The sequence below is a fragment of the Arvicanthis niloticus genome, chromosome 4 (genome assembly GCF_011762505.2).
Source record: "Arvicanthis niloticus isolate mArvNil1 chromosome 4, mArvNil1.pat.X, whole genome shotgun sequence".
NCBI lineage: Eukaryota > Metazoa > Chordata > Mammalia > Rodentia > Muridae > Arvicanthis > Arvicanthis niloticus.
In genome coordinates, this window is record NC_047661.1 from 45585966 (window position 1) to 45612863 (window position 26898).

The following is a 26898-nucleotide window of genomic DNA, read 5'->3' on the forward strand; positions in this document are numbered from 1 at the left end:
CTTTTTCATTATTGCAAGGGTAACGAATGCGTATTCATCTAACACCAAATTGGGAAATAAAGATAAACAAATAATACAAAATTAAACATACACCCCCACCACCACCCCTCGTAGATATAGCTATAATAAGTACCATGGCTTCTATCCGCCTAGGCATTCTGGGCTTTTACACAGGTCTTTTTACATTGTAGTATTTTTCCCCCACTTTACACCAGCTAGACAACATTCTGTATCAATACATTGCCGTTTTATGCTTATTTATTAAGGTAAATAATTTTGTTTGACTTTAAACACAGTTGTTTCTCCAGAAGTCAGAAACTGATGTGTAACAACCTTCTGAAGAGCAGGAGTTCGGCTGTTTGTGGATGTACAACAATTCAAACCACAGCACAAAAAGAAAGACAACTACACCCGGTTTGACAGCTGGACATGTTTCTATGGCCCCTTCTATCCACATATCTACTGCTGACTTCAAAGAAAAGTCAGGACAGACGAGGTCCAGAGGATAAGGTGCAAAATGAGAACCGGCCTATGTTAAGAGATTAAAAGGAGGTTCATCAAAGACTTAGCTTAAAATGCTGGCCTGTGACTTGCCTTGGCCTATAGCCCCCAAAATATTCGACAGAACAGAACTTTCTTTGAAGTGACTGGGGAGCACGAATACTCAGAGAGTTCTCTGGTCAATGGGATTTACCAAGTATCACTGGAAGGAGCTAGCATTGTTGCCTATTCTGAGCTCTCTGCTTGTTTCTGAATGCTGTTTTTTGGGCTAGTGTGGACAGTAGGATTAGAGACAGTGAGAGAGAGAGAGAGAAAAGAACACACTGGCCTGAGAATGAATATTAATCGATTTACCTTAATGGGGCTGGGTGGGAAGTTCACATACACTCAAGGACTTGAGTTTTTTGGTCTCACAAGAACAGAATCTCAACTAACACCCTTGTTTTTTATTCAAAGTGTTTGATGGAGTATGTTGTGATTTCAAATAAGCAGTAAACTGTACCTACTACTCCCACTGTTCATTGTGCAACCTCATTACTTTTTTACAACTTTTCAGTAGTCTGTACAGTCCTATCATTTTCACAGAAGCCACCCACTTCCCTGGGAGAAGAATGGACTCTTCCCCAAATGTCAGTGGATTTTACAAGAACTACTTTCAATTCTAAAGACAAAAAGCTCCAAAACTTGTGCCACATTTAGTTCTACAAGATCTTCCGTTTACTGTGTTCAGAATCCATATTTGTGGGATTTTCACCTACATGACAATCTTTTTATATGGGGTGTCGATTCACTTTCTGCTGTAATCATAATCATATCTCGATTTTCTTCAAAGTACAAAAAATGATATTTTTCTTCTCTACCATTTTAAGGTTTTTCTTATCTTGTCCTGCTGTGTTAAGACTAGAATTCTTCCTGATGAGTCTTGAGAGAGCAGTGTTTTGACTCCAGGAGAACACTACCTTCATGGAGAAATAAAATTTGTTTCATATAAGCTACCCCTGGGGATTGTATGGATGTTGTGTGGTGGTGGAAGATTTGAACTAGGCTTTTGAATGAATGCCTAGAATGTCAAAGGTGTGAAAAAATGCAAAAAGATACAGTAGCAGCAGACAGGGCTGGAATAACCAGGTCAAAGTTCCAGATCGCAGGGAAAACTGAGCGGCTTCACAGCAGAAACTGATTTGATGGGCCAGGTGACTCATGTTAGGAAAGAAAGACAGAAGCTTCATGAGCTGCATCAGGGTAAAATATGCTACGGAATCCATGTGAGTTTTTGTTGTGGTACTTTGTTTTGGTTTTTTTTTGTTTTTTTTTTTTTTTTTTTAATGAATGTAAAAGACAGCATTGAACCCTTGCTGGAAAAACATGAAGCTGAAATGTTTTGAGAGCATTAATCTGCTTACTGAATACAGGGTGGATTATGATGGATGGGGCTCGAGCCAGGCTTGGGAGAAAGAACATGGCCTGCCATGGAATGAAGAGTTGAAATGGAACAGATATAATGGATATAGGGGCAGTTAAACAGGAACTGAGATGTCTTGTGGGAAAAGAAGAGGACTCAGACCAAATAAATAATTGCAACCCATTAAAAAGAGTCAGTTGATGGACATACAAAGAGATTAATGACATCAATAAAATGTTTGGGCCAACAGAGTGTCCACAATGAAAAACTCAGAGAAGCTTCATGTGAGCGCCAAACGCTGAGTGAGACAGTGAGCTCAGAGAAGTTTAGAGAGAAACATCTTCCTTATAGGTTGATGTCACAAAACCTTAGGAAAGAAACGCAACTGGTTCTAAGCCTTGAGTTGTAGAAACTGAGAAGAAACAGAGGGGGAACCCAAAATGTGGAATGAGGAGGTCAGAAGCAAAGGCTCTGCACTATAAAACATGAAAGTCTTCCGGCACACTGAGTAGACGTGTCTTGGGGCAACAGGGGAGAATACAAATTTAGGTAGGCTAATGGGAAGAGGATGCTTCGAGACCAAGCTAAAGAGTTTGTCATTTAACCTGAGAAATGACAAGCCTCTGACATTTTTTGAGTAATGTTGTGGCTAGTGCAAAAGAGCCTGTAGGGGATGTAATCTGAAAAATGAGCATTGTGTATAAAAGAGAGCAAGCGGAATGAATGAGTCAGCAGAAAAGGAAGATGGAAACTGGGTAGACACAAGCATGGACAAGAGGTATCAGTAAACAGGCTAAGGAATTATAATTAGCAAATGAGTGGAAGAATTAGGGCTTTACCCAAGAACTCAATCCTGAGGGTCTGTGCTAATTATCATATATATCATATATAGCATATATAAGGATATAATATATAGCCTATATAGCATAGTGTGGAGGTGGGGAGATGACTGATTTGGGGTTAATTCCAAAGAGGTTTAAGACTATATGTCAACAAGAAAACATCCAAAGGTGGATAGAATTAGAGGATTGAAGCTGAGCTGCAAAACTAATTTACCGTACCAAGATCAAAAAAGCCACACAGCTCAGGGATTGTTTGAAGTTATTCATTAATTGACTAATTAATTAATCAACTGGTTCAGAAAGGGAACTACTTTCAGAAGCTCACTTGAGTACATATACTCTGCTGATATAGATGAATTCTCAATTGCTCCTTGTTTACACCACAAAACAGTCCAACTTACTTGGACTTACTTGGGAAAGAAAGCATGAAGGAATGTAGGGGGAGGAGATCACGTGCTCTACTCCAAGTGTGGTGTAAATGGGCCTTGTGACTTACGTGAGTCTTCAGAATGTAAAAATGCATATTTTCCCAGTTATAGCATCTAAAAGAACATGTCTTACAAACTGCAATATACCCCATGCTTTTCACCACAGTTTTCAAAGACGTAAGAGTGAACTTCAATAACTCTCACAAGCTCACAACCAATATTATAACAGGACTCTACATAAACAAATACAATTGGGCATGAATTTTAATTATAACATTTTGTAAGACTCCAGAGGATAGCTCAGTGGGTAAAAGCTCTGGCCCACAACCTGACCACCTGTGTACACACACACACACACATAAATACCTAAAAAATGTAATATGAATTTGGAGAACTGTAAGCAAAATAACAAAGACTACTAACTGGCCTCAGATCCTTACTGAGCCAATCAATACCCATTAGCAATTTAGACTTGCATCTTTTGGAGTTTCAGGAATATTTTGAAAGTCACAGCACCCTGAAAAGCAAACAGTGAACTAAACATTTCCAGAGTTAAAAATGACATTATGTTATCTCTACGCCAAGATGGCCACAACAAAGTAGGCCTACAATTCTTTTTTTTTTTTTTTCTTGAAATAGTAAATAGCAAGAAATTCAATTATTGGGAGCCAGGTGCAGGGAGACACATTAATGAGAGGACTTATTGAGTTCTCCATCCTATGGAGAACTCAAGCTACTCAGACATAAAATGAAAACCAACATAATAAATAGTAAAGGGGAAAGGAACTACTGACAGATTTAGTCATGATGCTATCAGAATAGACTATTATGATAAATACAAAAAAAGAGAGCATCTGTCCAGCTGACACAAAAGAAGGAGGCCTCTCTTTCCCTTTCCAGCCTACTTAAGCAATAACATCTTTCATTGCATTTGGTCCTTTCTCTGGTCTTGCAGCTGCTCGTCTGATCCAGAATATGGATGCTCTGCTGAGCCATGTACAGACTTCTTCAAATATGCTTGTGGAGGCTGGTTGAAACGCAATGTCATTCCAGAGACCAGTTCCCGATACAGTAATTTTGACATTTTAAGAGATGAACTAGAAGTCATTTTGAAAGGTTAGTGTTGACTGTGTCTGTGAGTTAATTTTTTCCTTTGTATCCATTTTTTTAAAAGATGTAGCTGCTGAGCATTTCAAGAAATTTTGCAAAAGATTAGAGTTGATAATTTCCTCCAGATCTGGCAGACCTTTATTGAGTTACTTCTGAGGGTAATAGACACCAAAATGGATGTGTTGGCACATCTTACATTCCTACTTTAATTTTATATACACAAGATCTAAAGCTCTTCATCCCAAATGATGATGTGTTCGTGTCATTTTATAGGACAGCAATGTTTAATGGTTGCTACTGAGTCATTTCTACTGACTCCCCTCAGACCTAGGCTGTGTTAAAGTTGCTAAAAATGTCACCAAACCTTGTCTTCCATAAAAGTGGAGAATATTTGGACTCACCTCTATCTATCCCTAGTTCTCTTCTGTTTTAGAAGTTGCTTTGTAGGAAAAAAATGGAATTTTTTCCATGTTTTAATGCCTATACAGGGAGAAAAATTCATTTGGATCATTCATAGCACATTCACACAAGGAAAATTATCTTTAGTCATCAAGAGAATTATACAGACTAATTTCCAAATCCCTTCTTTCTATTTGTTGTTGTTGTTGTTGTTTTTAATCTAACTTCAAGAAAAAAGTAACTGGTACCTGTGGCTGAGAAGCAGACGACACACACATGCACATGCACCTAGCAGTTCATCAGAAGACTTACATGTAGCTTAGCTAGAGGAGTAAACCCTACTACTGTTCTAGGAATGATGGCTGGATTTTCCTCAAGATTTTGGAATGGAGAGGGAAAAAAAACATTCATTTTTAATTAGAGCTGTGTTGAAATGTCAATGCCAGCTAAAAATCAACCATTATGTTGATTCGCTTTACTGAATGCTTGATTTCAGATGTCCTTCAAGAACCCAAAACTGAAGACATAGTAGCAGTGCAGAAAGCAAAAACCTTGTACAGATCTTGTATAAATGAGTGTAAGTGTTTTCTGCTTGTAATATATATGTATATATAATGGTAACAAAATATGAATAGACCACTCATATCCTCACTTTGAATTTATTTTCATTGTCTCAAAAAGCTGCTATTGATAGCCGAGGTGGAACAACCTCTACTCCAACTGTTACCAGATATATATGGGTGGCCAGTAGCATCAGAAAATTGGGATCAAACATATGGTAAAGGCAATTTCTTTCATTTTTTAAAAATTAATAATATTTTCACTTTATAGTATTACTAATAAATTACAGCTTTAGAAAATATGCTTCACTTCTGTCCCTTTAGGTACTTCTTGGACCGCTGAGAAATCTATTGCACAACTGAATTCTAAATATGGGAAAAAGGTCCTCATTAATTTTTTGTTGGCACTGATGATAAGAATTCTACCCAGCACATATTCATGTAAGTGTGTGTGTCAGGCAGCCAATGTTATCTCTAACTTGTAATGAAATTTTCCATGTGCATTATTTTCATTGATATTTGAGTAATGCCTAATTCTTCCTTTCAATGGGATGAACTAAGGTGTAATAAATCCCTGCCCTGGCTCTCAGCCCTAAGATTCCATGTTGAAAGGATTTTCTAGCTATATGTTTTAGACATCCACCCCAGTCTGTTGTCTGTATTTCAGACAGCTCCCAGGATCCTCTTATTATGAAAATAACCTTCAGTTTCTTTGTATGTTTTATCCTTTGGTTGACATAAAGTAATGTAGGTCTGGACACCAAAAACTCCTCACTGATTTAAGATAAAAACCATAAAGGGGGTTTCAAACACAGTTTTGGTTCTCACTAAATATTACCTGTGCTTTTAATTTTAGTTAAGATAAATAAAGTACAATCTTTTTTAATGGCCCTTCGTGTGAAGATATCTTGTTGTTCTTTCTATACAAGTGTGTGTGTGTGTGTGTGTGTGTGTGTGTGTGTGTGTGTGTGTGTGTGTGTATTTCCTCTGGTTTAGATTAGACTTCTCAAAATTCATGGATTCCCACCTTCATTTATGAGTGCCACAGTTGACTATTGCAACCATTCTAATATATTCAGAATAGGAAGCAGTCTTACAAGGGTATCAGCATGCCCATTTATACTTAATGTTGGTGCCCAAAGAGGAGTATATACTCAGAACAGCAGAGCGTCTCCTCTTACATACCCAGTTAATGTCTGCTCCTGCTAAAACCCCTTCAAACACACACATCTTTGGGGGAGTCTTCTCCATGCCTCTTTGGTAGACAGTCTCAAAATGTGTGGCAAGATTTACACTGACAAATAGGTTGTAGAGAAACTGTAGTGGTCTTCTATGCCCCCAACCCCACAGACCCAAATAAACTTGGAAGGTTATAACCTACTTCTACCAGTAAAAGTGTATCCCAGTTAAGGGGTGGAACAAGCAAACATGGCCGGAAAGGGACCATATTAGAATATCCAGAAGCTGAAAAGTTTCTGTCAATGTGTAATTTGGTAGTTCTTGGGCAGGATCCTCCTTGTATCTTCTGTTCTGAATTAAAAAATCATCCCCAGCTTATTTTTAATTCAAATTTTCTTTAGTTTCACTCACATATCCACAATGAAAGACCTGGTTTATTTAACTACCCATGTAGTTATCAATTACAAGTGCTGTAGAAACCGTTTCTTAGTTGTTTACCTTCATTTCTGCTTATTGCCCCTTACAAACAGCATGGAGAGCAGGCCTAGTCTATTTTATCCAAATGTTTTATACTTTGTTGAGTAATTTGTTTTCCTTGATGTATATTTTCTCTATAGTTTGACCAGCCTCGACTTGCCTCCCTTCCAGAGACTACTAATGAGTGTACTGGAATATACAAAGAGGTAAATAAATGTAGGGGGAGAAAAGAATCAGACACAGCTACAGAGTGATCTGTGTAAACCTTTACTAATGAAAAGGACCAGAGCCAAATTTAAAACTAGTTTACAATTTTTTGCTAGGAAAAGACTAAAACAGAACAGTGCTGGAAGTTCCTTTGATAGAATGAACATTGCAACTCGACTACCAGAAATCAAACAAGAAAGCTTGGAGTTCCTCGTGTGAATTTTGATTCTTAGTTTTTAAGTCACGTGATCTATTTTTTTTTAACGTCACCTTCAAATGTCTACACTCACAATCTAAATTGGATCATTTAAAGAAAGCAAAAAGTGTCCGATAGATCATAGCACTGAACACTGTCAGTAATGACTAGGGATGAGCAGGTCCAATGACACGTACTCGTCTAGCACTTCCTGGTTCTGCTTTAAGACAACTATGCTGACAGGAGCATCTGCTTCCTTCCCAAATCACGCAAAACATGGAATCACATTATACATAGCTACTGTTGACCTGGATATCGTTCTACTATCTCCCCAGCTTTCTTGCCTTAGGCTGATGTGACTGTGACAGAAGGAGCCACACCAGACAAAATGAACAGTTGGGTGTTAGGTTAGTAACAGTTAGTTAGGTGTGATTAGATATCAGAGGGAAGGCGTTTGTCCTACAGATGTTTTTCTCATAAATCTTTTAAAACGGAAGAAAAGTATGGACGCTTTTCATGATTCTAAAGAGTAACATTTTGATAGTATGACTGGAATCATTTCTTAGCTAAAATTATTAGCTCAAAAAGTGGTTGTGTCTTGCATTCATGTTATGTTCAAATAACATGAAATAAGCTATCTGTTGGAATAGATACACTATACAGAAATTAAGAAAAAGTACCTACATTGTAATACTAAAGGCCACAATTAATAGTACAGACAAATGGAGGTAGGATAGCTGAGTGATCTAGTGGCTGTGTGGGCCTGCAACTGTTGACTTTAAAGACGTGTCCAGCTGCTTCCTGTTTCAGACTTAAAAGTGAGGAAGGAATGTCGAACCATGTCTTAATTTTTTATCTCAAGAGCTGTTCATATTTACAATTTTACTCTTATAAACTACTGTTTCCCTCCTCAGTTCTTAGATAGCTTTTATTAGTTTAACATTTCTGATCTCAATCTATACCTAATAGTCAAGTCGGTGACATTTCTTCCTTTTTCCCTCTGATAAGATTTTTATTAAGAAGAGAGTATATTTTGTTATTTTTTTCTGTTTATTCACAATGTCAAAAAATATGACAAACTGGCTATTTGGGATTGCATCTAATACAGATGCATTTTTACTTAAGCTGCATTTTTTCTTTTTTTAGTTTGAAATTCTGAATTGTCCGTTCTGGTTTAGAGAATTGGAACCTCCATTTGGTCATATACATTTCTTGCTAGGTCTGTAGAATTAGAAACTGAAGTTGGTATTTACAAAAGTCAGTGCAGCTAGAGCTGTTCTAGTCACTCCACGGAGATAGAGCATAATTTTTTCAGGTATGTGTAGCCACCATCAAGCTCCTAGAGGATTCATTGATTTAGGCTTTCTGGTTTCCTTCTATAGGCATGAAAGTTTGTATTGGACTGGGTTTTGTCTAAACCACAATAACAAAACACAATCAAAATTATAGTACCTGAGGCAAGAAACCATACATTTCTATCTCTCTTTCCAAGCTCAAAGCAAGCAGCCCAAGTGAAATAGGACATAAGGGACTCTCTGGGATCTCAGCTGCTTTTAATTTTGTTGTCCTAGACTGAGCCTTTTCTGGAATTCACATTAGTCTGCTAGGTCAGAATTGGCTTGTTGTGCAATACTTAGGTAGAAGGTCAAAAAAATGATAGACAATTTCCTCTAATTTTTTAATTAATAGGTCTTAATATTTTTTTTAAGAAAGGGTTTATTCTATGGCCCAGCCCATCATGTTTTTGCCACTGAATATAAAGGAGATTAGAAAATGTCAGCTGAATTTTCTCCTGTTTTTCATTCTATTGTAAAGTGGATTGTTTTGCTCATTTCTAAATCAGGTAGTTCAAATTTGTTTGTGTAAATGCTACTAATTTTGTGTACTGGTTTCCTTTTACTCTATTCAGTTCTGACACTGTTTTTGATGACATCTTTAGTACTTTCTTTTTTTTGTGGGTGCAGTGAACGTTTATTGATGGTATTTCAGAGAATAGAGAGGGCTCCCTAGGCCCCTCCTGTTGTTATGGGGTCTGGGATGGAAATCGTGAGGGAGATGCTCAGTGTTGGGGACAGGGACTCCTCAGCAACACGAGGGCCTCTCTCTTGCTCTCTCTCAGTGTCCCTGCTGGGGTGGGTGGTGCAGGGTTTCTTACTTTTTGGAGGCCATGTAGGCCATGAGTTCCACGACCCTGTTGCTGTAGCCGTACTTTCTATGCATGAGAATATCCACTGGCAAACAGACAATCTCACTACTTCCTTTCCCACACGGATATGCTTGCTTGCTTTTCTTTCTTTCTTTCTTTCTTTCTTTCTTTCTTTCTTTCTCTTTCTTTCGTTTTCTTCTTCTTTCTTCTTTCTCTTTTTTAAATTTTATTTAAGATCATTTATTACAGTACAGATTTTATCCCCCCTTCCCATCCACTCCCTGACTGCCTCACATCCCATACCTCCTCCCCCATTGGTCTCCACAAGGATGTCCCCACCCTCACCCCCAACCCCACCCCACCAGACTTCCCCACTCCCTGGGTACTCCTATCTCTTAAGGGTTAGTGCATCTTCTCTGACTGAGTCCAGACCCAGCAATCATCTACTGTATATGTGTTTGGGGGCCTCATATCAGCTGATGTATGCTGCCTGGCTGGTGGCCCTATCTTGTGCTTGTCTTAACCGTCTGGCTAAAACTTTTAAAACTACCTTGAGCAGACATCCCTGTCTTGTTTCTGATCTCAGAGAGAAAAACATTCACTTTTTATCGTGGTCTTTATTGTACTGAAGCATGTTGCTTTTGAATTTATGCTTTTGAAAAAAAATTTAATTATGTTGAACTTTTCCATCACTTAAGATGATCATATTTTGTTATTATAGTGTCTAACATCTATTGATCAATTATTACGGAATGATACTTGTATACTTTTTCTGACACAAATTCATCTTAATCTTAATCCAGAGAGTGATGACTCAAGGCCCACATATCTAAATCAGAGAAAAAGGCAGATTTCCTTACCCCGATTCACTAAATTCCAGGAAAGAGCACAGGCTGAGATTTGTAGTCATAAAGATGAGTAAGCTCAGACAAACTGAGATTAAGCATACAGCAGATTTTATTTGTTTGCTCACCCAAAGTGCAAACTAATAAAACCTGCCATGGTCTGGAGATGTTCTGATCAAGTAAAAATGCTAAAACCTTCTTAATATACTTCAATATAACTTCAGTATTTTTATTTAATGAATATTCATTGAGTTCATGTCAGTGTGACCGTTCTTCTAGCAGTGGGAAACCAGAGACAACAGCATTTGTGCTGTCACTGAACTCAAGTAATTCAGGAATGAAAGAGACAAAAGAGTAAGGGGAAATAGTGGAGAGACAAAATGTAAATTGAGGAAATATAATACCAATAAAATGGTGATGTGATAATGAGCGGGTGAGTGGATGAGCCATTTAGATTCCATTCCAGTTGGCTTTTAAAAAGATCTCTCTGCCTGCAGTGTGTACAGTGGACTGTAATATAGAAGAGCTCAGAAGAGGTCGTTTGGTCATTTATGTGAAAGAGGATGGTGGACTCTGATGAGGGCAAGTAGATCTAAGATAACTTGCAAGATGGCCTACTTATTATGGCTGCAGTGTGTACTTTAAGCTTCTCAGCTAATACATATGGCTTATGTAGTTTCTCTGTGTACTGGCGATGATATACATATGGTACAAGAAGAACTGTGGATCTCACCTTCTTCTTTCTGATACGAAGACAGTACCTCCAGAGGGTTTATCCAGTCCTGGTATATGCATTTAACAAAACATAAAGGGTGTTTTATTTTCAACTTAGTAAATACGAGAAGAGAATTTTTAGAGATTGAAAGCAGTTTGTGAGAAACCTGTTTCCAGCATATACATAAAACATTGAAAATCTTGTATAAATCTTTAGGTTCTTTCTGATAACCCAACAACCTCAGTCCCTTCCATGAGTCAAGGTGACTCTTCTCTGGTCCTGAGTTTCTATCACAGAGTTTGTTTTATGTTCAGGCTATGTCTAATCTCTGGTCCCTAGGAATAGGTATGCTATTCTACATGCGCAATCCCCCTGTAGATAGCAAGTCTCTGTGCTAGCAGCTGTATGATGCTTAATTGGAATGCTTCTGAGCCCTTTAGAAGAGAAACATCTTTCCCGCTTCATGTCACATCTTTCTTATTTGGTACACTTTGTAGATTTTACCAGTAAACATCCTGCATAACACAATATTCCCCAGTCTTAATAGCTAACTAGAGGACAGTTATATGACATCTCAGTTACTTCCTAGTCTATATTTTGTAGATTTTCTTCTAAGGATGGAAAATACAGACAACTGATAAGAGCTGAGTGTCACAAACAGAATATCTGAATATGAAAACTGCTGATCTTCAGAGATCACCCTCCGGGTACCCAGATGTCAGCCAATCTGAAGAACTTTCCTCTCTTTCCTGGATCTGGATGTCATTCATTAATAGTGATAGAGAAGTGTGAAGGACAGCAGTAAAATGGCTTTCCCTCGCTATGTCCTTTACCAATTCTAAAAAATATCAGCTTTTTGGAGGAATCCGCTCTTCTAAAGATCTAGATTATAAACACTATAATCTCCTGTGGTAATATGGAATCATTCTAACCAAAGCCGTAATCTATGATATTAGGATTAGTAAATATTATTTTTGCTAATGTGTAGTTTAAAGCACCACAAAATTACTGCTATATGGACTTTATGTTGGCTTCTAAAAGTAATTATCCTTTTAAAAAGACTTGTCAGTGCTAGGTTTTATAATCTGTTTTTTAACAAAGGGCTCCTAGATGTTTTCGGGTTCTTTTCCACTGAAAGGATTCTTGATTCACTGTCTCTTCAAAGCACAACCACTAAACATGAGAGCTTATTCTTATTCTTGCCCTGACAGCTGAGTCTTCTTTAAGACACTAGAAAAAAAAAAAAACTAAGTTTCACTTTCAAAAATATATCAGTTTCTTCAAATCTGTATACTTGATATCATTTGGCTTTTTATGTGCTTAAAATTTAGAAAAAGATAAAGCCTAACTTAGAATCTTGCAACATGAGTTTGAGTTTTGACAACTACTAAAGGAATTTAGAGAGAAAACATACTGCAATACGTGTTTTAATAAGAAGTGGTGGCCAGGCTGAAACTCAGCCATCACAGCTCTGTGTTCTATTCATGTGCCCCAGGAGCTAGTGATACAAGATTTTACCAGTTCAGTAGGACTAACGGATTGACTCATTATGTTACCCACCAAGGTTCCACAATCATCAAATACATTTGTAAAGAATAAAAACCAGATTGCAGAATCAACGAAGTATATAGAAGGATTCTTCTTGGTTTCTCACATCATTGACAAAAACGTATCTCATATAGCAAAGAGAAACCTGAAAAGATTGATATTAGAAAACTCAAATTACCATCTCCTTCATAGGCAGTAGTAATTCCCTGCTGAAAGCAGTTAGATTAATATGCTTTGAAATATAGTTAATTCAAAACACTACATTCTTTTTAAAAAAGATTTATTTATTTATTTATTTATTTATTTATTTATTTATTTATTATACACTGTTCTGCCTGATGTGTGCATGCCAGCAGGTCAGAAGAGAACACCAGATCTCATTATAGGTAGTCATGAGCTATGATGTGGTTACTGAGAATTGAACTCAGGACCTGTGGAAGAACTGCCAGTGCTCTTAACCTCTGAGCCATCTCTCCAGCCCAACACTACATTCTTATATTTTGGCCTATGTGGTCCCATGAGGGATGAACCCAGACATGTTTGTTTATTTCAAAGTGAAACAAGAACTCTGATTAGCTTTAAATAGGAACAGAGTTGATTTGGCAATAACCTATACAAAATTATATTTTCTTCATTTCTAATATCTCAGTGATTGGATTTCTAAATGTAAATTCACCCCTATACTTTATCCTATTAAAAAATATGGACAGAAGCATTATTTTTGAGATTCACAGTGATTAACTCATTGTGTTTCAGAGTCTTGATTGATAGGACATTTTCACTTTACTATATTTTATGTTTGATGGTGAACATCTATAAATACATGTGCCTTTACACTCAAATTAAATATGGGGTGCTCTTTGTGCTTTTAATCCTTTAGTAGGGATATAAAATTCATCTGAAACTAAAAGTGGCACACCCTTTTAGCACACATTATAGTATTCATTTGTATTTACCCAAGCACCAAGTCTTGGAAGCATCGAAATCTCATTCACATATCCTGGAGTTATGTGGCAGAATTCTCCTGATGACAGTCACTCGCCTTTCTCCAACTAAAGTTCCTGATAGAAACATCAATCAGGGTAAATTTTAAAGAAATAAGAATATCACACTTTATTTAATCGTAGATGGATGTCTAATGGTGGCTAATAAGTAACAGGACATTGAGACTTAGCAGAATTGGGATTGAATTTCCTGGTCTTGACATCACTGAAGGGTATAATGGGAAAAAAAATTAAAATCTTTTGTGTTTGTTGGATGCATTCCCGAGAGCAGTCTCAAAAAACCTTAACTTGGCCCAAGATGAATCTGTGAAAATGTCCTAATCACATTCTATGCATTTGTAACTGTCTCCTTCAGAAATAGTTCAAAAATACTTGCTGTATGTATAAGCAAAGCCAACCTGAAGAAAAATTTTAGGAAGGAAAAAGAAGTAACATGTGTATCTATTTAACAAGCACTTTACAACTGTCTTTTGTGAAGGCAAAATAATTTTTTTTTGAAAATAACATAATATCCACAGCCAAATGACCATAAATTAAAAACATTTTAAGTAATATTTATTGCTGTATCTCAGCTACAATTAAAAGAATCTGTATACGTCATTCTTTTTAACACTTAGAAAATATTTCTATTTGATTGTTCTTTTTCTTCTACCAAAATTAATATCTTAAAATCCTGCATTGCCACAATGACTATCAGAAGGTTTCCCAACAAACATATTATTTTTTTCTTTCAGGCTTGCACAGCATATGTGGATTTTATGATTTCTGTGGCCAGACTGATTCGGCAGGAACAAAGATTGCCTATTGATGAAAACCAGCTCTCTTTGGAAATGAATAAAGTTATGGAATTGGAAAAAGAAATTGCCAATGTAAAACATATTTTTTTCTGGGATACTGAATAATGTCAACCACTTTCTGCTTCATTCCCTCCTCTCTATGCTATTTTAAAATAAAACTGTAGCTCTTTAACCCAGTGATAAAAATGCATAGCCTAGTAATGGATCATTAACTTCCGGAGAACCTTTGAAACTATAGAATTTCCTGAAATCCAAAAGACACACTAGGGTTGACAAATAGTAAAGAAGCTGTGCTGTCAGCAGTCGCATCAATATCTTTCACTGGGACTTTGAGATGTCCCTCATGATGCAGGAAGACCCATCCAACACACAGCGGGTTTTCTCAACAATTTTACTTTATGTTAACTTGAAATACAAAGTGTCTGCCGAGATCATCTCTGTCCTGCTAGAAAGTTGGTCAGAGGTCAAAGTAATGCCTCTGATTTCAGACTCTGAAACTGCTGAAGTCAGAAAAACAGAAAGATCTAAGCAACAGAGCCAAGGGTATTTCTGCATTTCTCCTGGTTCCAGGCAAGCCCTTGGAGACTGAACTGGCACTCTGTTCTCTGAGTCTTCCACGCAGGCATGAGCAAGTGAACTCTGGCTCTCGTCAATATTCAGGGTTGTGATTGAGCCTGGCCTCAGAGTTCCTTAACAGTGTAAGCAGAACCCTGTTCTCTCATGTCCTTCCTCATCTGCTTACCACTGCCACCTGGCCTCTGCAGAAGATTAAAGACTAAAGGTCATGGAGAGTAATTTTAGATTTGCTGGGTTATATAAATCCAACACCTACCCCAACCAGAGTCAGTCTGCTTGGAGGGAGCAACTCTGTGGAGGACATTTGATAGATTACTTGTTGTTCTCAGAGGAAAACTGAATCGCTAGAGAACAATTTCTTGCCCTGGGATTTTATATGTCCTTAGACCATGTCCCCCTAGGGCAGCTTCGGCTCTACAGTCGTCACTCTATATTGCCTGGGACATACTTGTTAGGCTTCCTCCTCCCTTAGGCTCTGAGATTAGCTCCAGGGCAACGTTATCTTGTATTACTAATGTGTATCTTACAGTGTGCCTGTTGTCTTGTATGGAGGAGATATTTAATATTGATTGTCCTTCATCAATGAGTAGATAAGTTAGTCCGAAGGGAATGTTGATGGTCTTCTCAGCCAGTTCTCATTTTAGACCTTCCTCTTGTGTCTTCACACTTAAAATTGTTTTTATTCTTCCCAAGCACTAACTTAAGAGTTGCTGTTATAATTTTATCTTTGAGACTCAGTGAACAAAGTTAACTTGGACGCAGTTGAGTTTATGTTATTAGGTAGAAGGAAGGGAGGTCACAAAAGTAGTGTGGCCATTCTCCTTGGCCATCCTGCAACCTACCTGCTGCAGACTAAAAATTTGCAGAGCCAACTGTCATAAAGTCTTATAAAGCCTTTTGCATTCTCCACCCACCCCCCCGCCTTAATTTTTATCTAGAATACTCAATTACAAAGTGAGGGCAGGAGCCAGTATTTGAGAGATAAATTGGAGATGACTATATTAAAAAAATTGATGTAAAACAGCTGCAGACTCAACTGAACTGATCATTAGCCACTAATGTTACTTACGTGGCTTGGAGAGTTACCAAGATGTTAAAAGGGTTTTGAAGAATTTTAAGCTCGATGATCTGGTTAAATTTTAATTATCACGGAAATATACATAAAATGATAAATTTTTGAACCCAAGTCAAATTATCTAATGTCTACCTTATTCTTTATTTTTCATCATATATGGTTATATTTTTCTAAAACCACAATCAAACATTAAATCTGTAGGCTACAACTAAACCAGAAGACCGAAATGACCCAATGCTGCTTTATAATAAAATGACATTGACCAAGCTCCAAAATAACTTTTCTCTGGAGATCAATGGAAGGTGAGTAGAAAGTTTTCAAGTTTGATGTGCCCTTTTCCTGATATTACCCTTTTCCTGATTATACCCTTTCCTGATATTACAACTTTACATTTTATTTATGAAAAACAAATTAATTTCAAAATAAATATGAATGACTTTCATCATTTGACACCATGAGAAGTCTTGAGGCAGAGAGATCTTTGAAACTGATATTTCTGTATTTAAATAAAGTGAGTTTCAAAGGCAACATTCCTTTCAAAAGAAATTACAAGATTGTAGACGCTGTAGCAGAAAAGGGTTTTGAAGAGGGTACAGAGGGAGGCCTTTACATTGTCATTCTGTGTGAATTGTCAAGCAAGGAGATATTAAATTTCTTTTAAATTCTTGAAACAGACTAATTTATTCATAGAACTTTCCATGTTCTCATCTACGCCATCTATGGAAGTATTCAGTATTTAGAATCAGAATCAGGAAGTAAGAAGAAAATTTGTCTCAGAAATCTACTGATGAACAGGGCTTGCTTATTTTTGTTTAGCTAGTTTCTAACACCCTGCTTTGTGTTTTTTGGAAGGGGGTGTAGGAGTAGCAGTAGCAGTAGCAGTAGCAGTAGCAGTAGCAGTAGCAGTAGCAGTAGCAGTAGCAGTAGCGTAGCACTTGGTCCACATGCTTGTGACATGAAGCCATGTTTACAGAAATACGTCAAACCTCCCACAGTCAACATTCTCTTGGTACTAATTCGGTAATACTGCACTGATTCTGGTCAGTTTTTTTTTTTTCATGAATTAGTCATTTCTTACATATACTTATTGACGTAATGTATTAAATAAGATGTTTTGAGGAGACTGATCCAAAGCAGCAAAGGAAAGCACATGTTTTAGCCTAGCACTTCTTACACAGTAAGGGCCCTTTGTGTACATAGATGACAATCTAAGACTCTGACGCACATAGACACTCAATTCCCATATAAGGTATAGTAGATAAGATTCCATCAGTTAGAAATTCTCAAACTTAGCTACTGTAGTTTAAAACTCATGGGCTCCTCTATGGAGCTGAGGTAAATAGCTCAAAGCATGTTCCTTTGTCTGACTCGTCAGCATCTCTGCTGTAGCAATGTTTCTGTTTACAGCAGGAACTCTGCTCAAGTGCATATCTGTGTTTGAAATAATTTTTTAATTAATATCTACTGTTAATAGTTTTTATATACTTGCATTTTCAGAGACCAATGAAGTTTTATTTTTAAATTACATTTTTCTTCTTTTTTAAAAAAATATTTCTTAAAGAAGAGATGCCAATGAGCCTAATTTCTAATTGTGTACTCTGTATGCACAACAGATATGGTTTTGTCTTCAGTGGTTGGTCCAATTCTACTATCTAAACAATCATGTTGCTGATCTAATAGTTATTCAAAAGATGATTGAAATAATTGACAACAAATCCCAAACACAAACTGACTGTTACATTAAGCATTTTATGATGCAGCTGAAGTCCTTTAGTGTGGGAACTTCTAACCATACTTCTTGGAAACAAGAAGAGAAAGCCATAATTACTAAATGTTTTACACCTGCTTTTCCCCAGCCATTCAGCTGGTCAAATTTCACAAACGAAATCATGTCAACTGTGAATATTAATATTCAAAATGAGGAAGAAGTGGTGGTTTATGCTCCAGAATATTTAACCAAACTTAAGCCTATTCTTACCAAATATACTCCCAGGTACGTATGTCAGAGTGCCCATGTCCTCAAATTTGCATTCATATCCTGTCTGTAGAAGCTTTGCAGCCTCATCTTTTTTGTGCTGGGTGGTGGGTTTTTTTATACAGAGATCTTCAAAATTTAATGTCCTGGAGTTCATAATGGATCTTGTAAGCAGCCTCAGCCGAAACTACAAGGAGTCCAGAAATGCTTTCCGCAAGGTGAAGACAAAATCCTCTCTTTTCTTAAGACTTAAAGCATAAAGAGATACATGGTTGTAAATGTTTGCCATGTAAATGCTAGAATGTGCTGATCAGTCCCAAGAGACAAAATGCCCAGGCTTGGTTATTTTGCACTTGTGTAAGAAGAGGTCATTCTTCCTGGACTTTGTCATCCTATGCTGGCTGTTATGACATCATGATTAATAACCCCTTAAGGAGTTACTCATGATTATATAAAAGAATACATTGATTTGTTGTTGCCAGTGTGTTTTCAATCCATCATAGAGGTACCTTCGTCAATTGACTTGATTTTTCAGGTGCATATGGCACATAGGGGATATACAATGATAGACTTCTTTGTCATTGTGTTCTGTAGGGAAGGTAGAACATCAAAGCCTTAGGCTGTGTATATGTTATCTGTGCAATCATTTAGTTTGGGTATAAAGAAAGGGGTCAGTAGGAAGTGAAGAAACTCTAACATCCTGGTTGATGTTCTGGCAAAGAACTGCTTAAAAGTTTCCAATTTCTTCACTGAAGATAAAATCAACAAATTTGATACAGATCTGGGATGTGGCTCTATTGTAAGCATGCCTGAGCATCAATTTTAAAAAAGCAAATGAGCAAACAAACTAGTGAAGATGGTCATTCACACCTCTAATGCCAGCATCTGAGAAGTGGAGTGCCTCCAAAGGCCAGCATCATTCTCAACTACATCTTGAAATTGAGAGTAGTCCTGGGCTACGTGAGACTTTATCTCAACTAAATAAAGATTGCAAAAAATGCTATTCCAGTTAATTGCCATTGCCTAAGCCAATCCCCTTATTGATACTAAATTTATATATACACAGTTTTCCTAAAGCACCTGGACTTCACTTGAGCCATTAAAAGGAGAAATGTGTTTTCTAGTGTATAAGCTTTCCTCTCTGTTCCTTTATTGAACATTTCCCTCACGTTTATGTTTGTATAGTAGGAACAGTGTTGTATTTTCTCTCCCAAAGCTTTTCTGGAGGTTATTAACTTGTAATAGCTAAAAGTTCTATTGGGACAAGCCTCCGCAAAGATACCTTGTTTGCCGAAGCTCATTTTTTTAAAAAAGTAAACAACCCAATCAGTTTACTTTTACTGTGGCTTAGGTGACAGCTACTCTGTGAAGAGAAGCGATGAGTATTTCAGGAAACTTCAGCCAGACGTAACGACTAGCGTCTTGCAGACTGCATGTTCTTATTGTTCACCAGCCCTGACTCCTGGTCAGATGCCATTTGCCTTTTCTATTTTATAGGCCCTTTACGGGACTACGTCAGAAACTGCAACGTGGAGACGGTGTGTGCTAACTATGTCAATGGGAACATGGAGAATGCTGTGGGGAGGCTTATGTGGAAGCCGCTTTTGCTGGAGAAAGCAAGCATGTGGTAATGCTCAGCAAGCATGTCAGCCTTTAAATATCACCCTAGCCGTTCATTTGGTTGATCAGTAACAATTGTTCACATTTTTGCTTAATTTTTATTAATTTGGCAAAGAATCTATGGATCATAATGTACCATTGTTCTCAACACCATTTTCACCTTGAATGTCTTAAAAGTCTAGTTATGTCTCTGCCTTCCTCCATAGAAGTCTAGTTATGTTTCTGCCTTCATATTGTTTAATTGAAAGTACTTATCTGTTTCCCAGAAACAGTGTCCTTAATGTACACTGTCATGAATTAGACTTATAAAGTTGTCTGTTTCCCAACTGACCATTTCCTTAAGTACCAAAATGTTAGCCACAGTTTATTTGAAATATAAAAGGGTATCCTATTTTCTAATTAAGGCAATGCAGTCTAATGGCATAGTAAAACAACTTGTTAAAATGCTACTTCCTGCTTAATTGAACCAACAGTGACATTGAAAGCTAATATCCTATTCTTGTAAAAGAATAGCATGAACTAGGACATTCTAAGATGACTTTAACTTTGTGTATGTAATACAATCTATTGAATTGACAAATTTTGATAATAGCAGTATTGCTTTAAAATATACTAATCCTATTTGCCTATTTACATCCATTTTAGAGGGAGGTCAGAATTCATCTGTAAATTTACATTTCTTGCATACTATTGCATCTATAAGGGCAGCATATGGCTTCATTTTAAAACTGTACTGAAGGGTGAACTCATGAACCATAGTTTGTATTAGACTATTAATAAGCTAATATCCTTTTGCTTTGAGGTTGAAGATTTAATTGCACAAATCCGGGAAGTTTTTATTCAGACTTTAGATGACCTCACTTGGATGGATGCTGAAACAAAAAGAAAGCCGAAGAGAAGGTAAAGACCAGTCAGGGCCATTGAAGCAAATCGATCTATAGGCAAAGGTTCCACTTTAAAATATATAGGAAAAAATATAATCAAAAATTGCCTAAAAGTTCAGTTGGTAAATGCTTGCCTTGTAAACATGACCTGAGTTCAACCTGACTTTAATCTCTAAAACTCATGTTTAAAAAAAAAAATAAGAGTAGGCACGGTGGGACAGATCTGAGTTCCAGTGAGGGAAGTTGGAGATGGGTATATCCATGAAGCTTACTAGCCAGCCAACCTCCTCACTGAGTTCCAGGACAGTCAAAGACCTGTCTCAGAGAAGAGTGGGGAAGTAATAAATAGAAACAAGTAATAAAACAATTAAAATAAATTTCAAATAATAACATAGAACTAATTATAAACACTGGACAAATGCGAGGGAGATCACAACGAAACCCACTCCCCACTTGTGCAGTTCATGTCATTCATTTAACCTGAGTGGACTGCAGTGACTTTGAGGATCATGGGGAACATAAAAAGTGAAGGAACCAATATCCAGGAGTGTATTACCACTAAGCTCATGGAGCCCTTATCTGTTTTCTCAGCTGAATCAATGAAGTGGAAAGATAATTATATCCTCCAAGATTGGGAGCACTAAATGTTACCCATTCTATAAAACTGAAAAGTCTGGAGAGAAAAAAAATTTCATAAAATAATATTGCACATGGAGCAGCACAGCAAACGGGAAAGCTGCATCCTGGAAGGACGGTCAGGGTTAGGAGATAAATTTCAAGCCTATTTTTGTTTCTTTTGTTTTTGTTTTAGCTAAAGCAAAGAGCCATTGCAAAGAACACTGGTTGAGGCTGTCAGGTGCTCCATTTGTAAATAGCACATCAGGCTATTTAATTGCTGGTTGTGGACATAATATGTTTGTATTTGAAGGCTGCAGTTATGGAGATAATTGTATCTCTGCTTTCAATGTTGTAATTTTTGCAGGCCTTGGCAATTAAAGAAAGGATTGGCTATCCTGATGACATCATTTCCAATGAGAACCAAACTGATAATGAGTACCTTGAGGTAAGTCTCCACAGTGATATGTGGAGCTGGTGGCAAGGTCACTGTAGCCTAGAAAGGCCAGACACTGTATAAAATAGCCTAAAACCGTAGTTCCCACTAACACCTAATAACTTCAACACTGATACCCACACTATGCTTATTTTAACCTTTCTTGTCATTGTACTAGATTCTATTTGGTGTCAATACTTCATTTTAATAGTGGTGAGAAAAAACATTTAATCCTTTACAGCAGTGATTTCAACTTGTGAGTCACAACTCCTCTGGCCAAACTTCTGTCTCCAAAAGTATTTACATTATGATTCATAACAGTAGCAAAATGACAGCTGTGAAGCAGCAATGAAAAGATTTTATGGTTGGGGGTCACCAGGACATGAGGAGCTGTATTAAGGAGTCTCAGTATTAGGAAGGTAGAGAACCACTACTTAAGAGTGTCAGGAGTAGCCATCTAAGTGGTGAGTGACTGGCTGCCCACAGTCCTTTACAATGGCTTACGCAGGCTACAAAAGTAAAAAGCCTTCCACTTTCTAATTAATATCTCTGTGAGAATCACATATTTTGCTTTTTCTATTAAAATCCAAATATAACTGAGAACCAAAACAGTTTTTTACTCTTCCTGGTAAGTGTCATTGTTTAAAAGAGGTGACATTGGTCAAAGTCAATTGCTAACCTATAACTGGACTTGACTGAGATGCTTATTGTTATCCTGTGACCACCACCATGACATGACACTCTGGCCACAACAAGTGACATGCCCCCAGGTCCAACGTGACTGTGATGGCTGCTCATCCACCAAGAACTAGTGGAATGTGGAGGTGTACATGTCAAAATGCTTATTCATCCTTTTCTGTTTACGGAAGAAATTAGCTTTCTTTTTTTTATTTTTTTTATTATTTTTTAATTTTTTTAAAATTTTTCTGCAAGAGTGGACTGCCTGAGAGCAAAAGCATAATCAAAGCTGCCAGGGGCCCAAATTCCAGCCCTGCTACTATTTTAAATCTTAGCTAATCACCAGAAACATCTCCAGCTCACGTTCTTACTTTAAAATGCTGGTCTCGGTGCTGGTTCCTTCCGGTCTGGGCCTGAGCACTGAGCGGATCGTGGACAGCAGCTCTGCCCCCAATCTCACAGAACCCAGAGGAAGCAGAGCTCCCAAGAGATCTAACCTGAGCAGTATCTTAGAATACACAGCCTCACTGTATATATTCATCAAGCCAGCTGAGCAGACCTGCTTGAACTTCTGATGTCCTGGAATTCCAGCTGGATGGAGTGAAGACACAGTGTCAGAGGCTTATCAATTTACTCTTCCTCCCGCCCATCTTCTAATATCTCAACACCCATAATCAGCTTGAAGAAGTTAATGAAGAGTTGGCACCCCTATTCCCTGGGTTTGGGGACTGAGGTGGTTAATATTGGGCTGTCTTTCTAGGGGAAAGTAGTGGTTTTTGTTGGAACAGGGAGGAATAGCTAGGATTTATTGCATAGCCATAACCTAATGGTAAAAGTATGTATAACTGTTACTAAGATGAAGTTATAATTCTTAAATGGTATAAAATTTACTTTGATTTCAAATTTAAGGTTTTCATTGGTACGAGTTTCTTATTATTATAAAAGTGAGATTAATATTGTTATTCTCATAGGCATTGTGCCTATATAACACATTTGGGAATACAAGGCTTAGACCCAGTCCTTCTTTAACTTTTCTAACTGATTTGAGATGGTTAGGCTGTGAGTTAAGGGCCTATAGCAAATTCATGGCTCTGAGTTTATTGTTAGGGTGTTTTCTATGTTTTATTTAGAAATAGCTGAGAGGAGTTAGCAAACAACAGTCCAGATTCCCTTACATGGATAAGTTGGTTTTCAAATGTCAGAAGTCCACAGAATTGACATTACAACCATTTCTGTATTAATGTTCATTTTGATTAGAGACCTGTCTGCTCCTGACAGCTTCCTGTCTTGGAGTCTAAGAAGAAATTGAGCATCTTTGGAGTTACTCCAGTTGTATGGTGACAGCCACTAGGCAAGAATTGCCTCTTTTCATCTACAGACAAATCACTGTCCAGAAAAGGACACACTTGCGGAATAGTTGACTGATTATATCTGTCAAAACAGAGTAATCAGCCCTTAATAATTCTGCATCACTAGGTCTGTCAGATGATCCTGAGCCAGAAGGCTGAAGATCGGATGCTCCATCATTCTGTAGTATAGGGACTGTCCAGGTGTTCAGTGGTCTCTATAAATTGGCTAAATTTTAGAAGCTATGCTTTTGTGCTTCCCATAATTTCAATTAACTCAGTCATTCTGGACCTCTGATGGGTTGAAGACTTATAGTCCTCATAGCCAATCCCAGCTATTTACTTTGAGAAAAAAGATTTGAGTGGATGGTTTTCAGCTGACATTCATTCTAAAGACAAGAAAAAAAAGCCAGGTTCAGAACTAAGTCTTTTAGTTAGGAGAGATGATAGAGGTTCTGGCTAGTCAACAAAATGATGGACTGGGTATTAGGTCTATCTTGTACCTTACTGACACAAATTGGTATAGTTATGCTCTAATTGTATTTTAAGAGAAAAGTTTTATTTTAACAGGAAGGGTGATATATAGAAGGAGCTAAGGTGGGAGGAGTAAGGAGAAGAGGAGAAGGAGTAGAGGAGGAGGAGAAGGAGAGGAGGAGATCGGTGAGAAGAGAGAGAGAAGTGGGGTGGGGTGGGGGTACGGAACATGGAGGCAGATGTTTGCATTTTTCCACCAGTCAAAGGTAGTTGGTATATCTAGGTTGGGTATTGAGTTACACTTCTGATTGTATGGGCATCTTGTTATTGAGCATTACCAAACTTATAAAGCCTTTGATTAACATTAAAAATATAAAAACAAAAGGAGAAGGGGGGATGAGATAGAGGTTTTCTAGGGAGGGAAAATGGAGAAAGGTGATGGCATCTGAAATGTAAATAAAATAGCCAATAAAGATTTTCACATCTCCTAAAAAATAAAATAAAATAAAATAAAATAAAATAAAATAAAATGCTGGTCTCAGATTTTAGGTTACAAGATCATTAGGAAGATCAAATGAGTATAATATATATTTAAAAACTGAAAATACTAGGTACTGAATAAAGAGGGTGTGGTTATACATATTTATGGTATGGAGAATGATATCAGTATTGTGAGGTTGGCCTGACCTTTGGCTTCATTTGATTGGTTATAAAAGAATACACTGAAACTGTGATTCAGCTAGGAAAAGGAATGAACTATAATATCTAACAAGGCTAATAAAAAAAGCATCCTTTGGTAAGTTTTTAATGCTGTTTCTTAACTGTATTTAATGCTGTACTTAACTTGTTTTATAGAGAAATTATGGTGGTGATGAAATTAATATTTCTCTCCAACTCATTTTTACCCAATGTAGTTGAACTACAGGGAAGATGAATACTTTGAGAACATAATTCAAAATTTGAAATTCAGCCAAAGCAAGCAGCTAAAGAAGCTCCGAGAAAAGGTGGACAAAGATGAGTATGTATAGTCTGTTTTCTAATTGTTCATTCTGGAGCAATCTTTCTCACTATTGGTTCAAGATCCTTCACCACAGCAATACCTCCCTCCATTAGGAAGTCCTGAGAACATTGAATTGTACTGTATTAACATGGTCAGGAACTCCCAATGTATGCCTTTCTTCACTAAGGCATCTTTGCACTTAACTTCATCTCTCAAGTGGCTTCTTTCTAATTTTTGGTGGACAAGGTTCTCAGAAACATCTTACTTTAATGTAACTAAGGTCTTAAGCCTGTGCTTTGGCCTTACTTTGTCTCCAGAATAGTCTTCTGCTATTAGTCCCTAATTATTCTATTAGTCAAGCATCCTGTGAGCCCACCCACCCTTTCTTTGGTTGTTTCACGTGGCGTTGGAGAAGCTACACAAGATGCCAGGAATGATCTTGAGCAACAGCCTTTGTATACCTCTGACCTCTGCACAGTAGTCTCATCAGTACTTCACACTTCTAGTTTTGACCTTTGTTCTTCAACTCAATAGATAATACCTGGAAACTGACCAGCAAGTGTCCTGACCACTCAAATCCACAGAGCTCCTTAGTTTCAACTTCTTCTTCCAAAGCCTTAAGCCCTGAAGAACTGGAGCCATTCTTGGCACCTAACACCAAGTACAGCTACAATTAAAATTCTTAAACTATGGAGCTGTGAAAAATTAAAAGCTCCAGCTTGATTTGAGTATTGAATAACAACAGGCTTCAATCATTTCTGTAACTACTGTTCTAGAAAAAATGACTAGTCCAGTTGTCATTGAGTACTGGGAAAATAAGACACAAACAACAGCAGTAGGTAGATGATAGGTACAGCAGAAGCAGAGTGAAGTGGTTACCTGCACCACAGGAAAGAACTGTGCCAGGAAAGGCCTAAAGCTTTATGACAGAAAGCTTAGTGCACAGATTGCTTAAGTTTGAGTGATTTCCAAAGATCTGTCAGTCACTGCAGCTCCCAAGGTCTTTGTCACTCAGTGCTAGCCTTTTCTCTCTCTCCATTCTTTTCCTCTGCACTGAATGCAAAGGTTCAAATATCTGTCTGCACATTGGCATTGCTGGAATCATGTGAGCAGCATTTGTTAAAAAAAAATACTGATGTTCAACTCAGTGCTTCTAGATCTTGAGGTATTTGCTCTGAGACTGGAGCCCAGATACAAGGATTCTTCCTAAGTACTGTCCTCCAATAGGATCCTTTGAATTAGTCTCTTTTTGTAGCATGTTTTCTGTACTTACTGGAAGGAAGGAAAGAAGAAAGGAAGGAAGGAAGGAAGGAAGGAAGGAAGGAAGGAAGGAAGGAAGGATGGATGTTTCCCAAGGTGATGTCTTTAATTTTGTGAAATTTATTTTTGTGTTTTAAAATCACCGTGAGCACTCTGGCTGTAATGACATTAAATAGTTAGGACTGAATCATAAGAGATGTATTGTAATAAAAGTTCCCTGTATTTCATTACGGTTTCTCCCCGTGAAAGCGTCTGACTTATGTGGCACTAGTTTAATAGGAGAAAAGAGACCGTTGTCTCTTTTCTTGTTTCATGTGTCCCCAGGTTCAGTTCCTCGCTGACAGACAATGTCAGAAAGACAAATATATTCTATGCACTTCATTCATGTACCCTGAAGTCACATTCCATACTCAGATCTTCATTCCCAAACACTTTCAGAAGGAATCTATGCACATTCATACTACAAGGATAGGGTTCAGACTGTGGACTATTTTGGAGTTATGTTACAAAGTGCTTTACAGAAAAGCTGACACATAAAAATTTCAAGTTACTAACTAGCCTAAATAAATTCAACTGAATAACTAGTAACTCCTAAATAATTTT

General features: G+C 37.4%; 1 protein-coding gene across 1 annotated transcript in view; it reads left to right on the plus strand.

Moving 5' to 3' along the window:
- The window catches only part of Mme (membrane metalloendopeptidase), an 82271-nt gene that overhangs the window by 27929 nt on the left and 27444 nt on the right, over window positions 1-26898 (plus strand). Inside the window, 19 exon segments of the mRNA XM_034501210.2 lie at window positions 4129-4155; window positions 4158-4289; window positions 5179-5259; window positions 5364-5386; window positions 5388-5460; window positions 5567-5635; window positions 5638-5693; window positions 7039-7104; window positions 14294-14428; window positions 16209-16313; window positions 17864-18000; window positions 18108-18130; window positions 18133-18200; window positions 19480-19521; window positions 19524-19566; window positions 19569-19609; window positions 20405-20512; window positions 21469-21549; window positions 24950-25053. Of these exon segments, the coding sequence (XP_034357101.1) occupies window positions 4129-4155; window positions 4158-4289; window positions 5179-5259; window positions 5364-5386; window positions 5388-5460; window positions 5567-5635; window positions 5638-5693; window positions 7039-7104; window positions 14294-14428; window positions 16209-16313; window positions 17864-18000; window positions 18108-18130; window positions 18133-18200; window positions 19480-19521; window positions 19524-19566; window positions 19569-19609; window positions 20405-20512; window positions 21469-21549; window positions 24950-25053 (1414 nt within the window).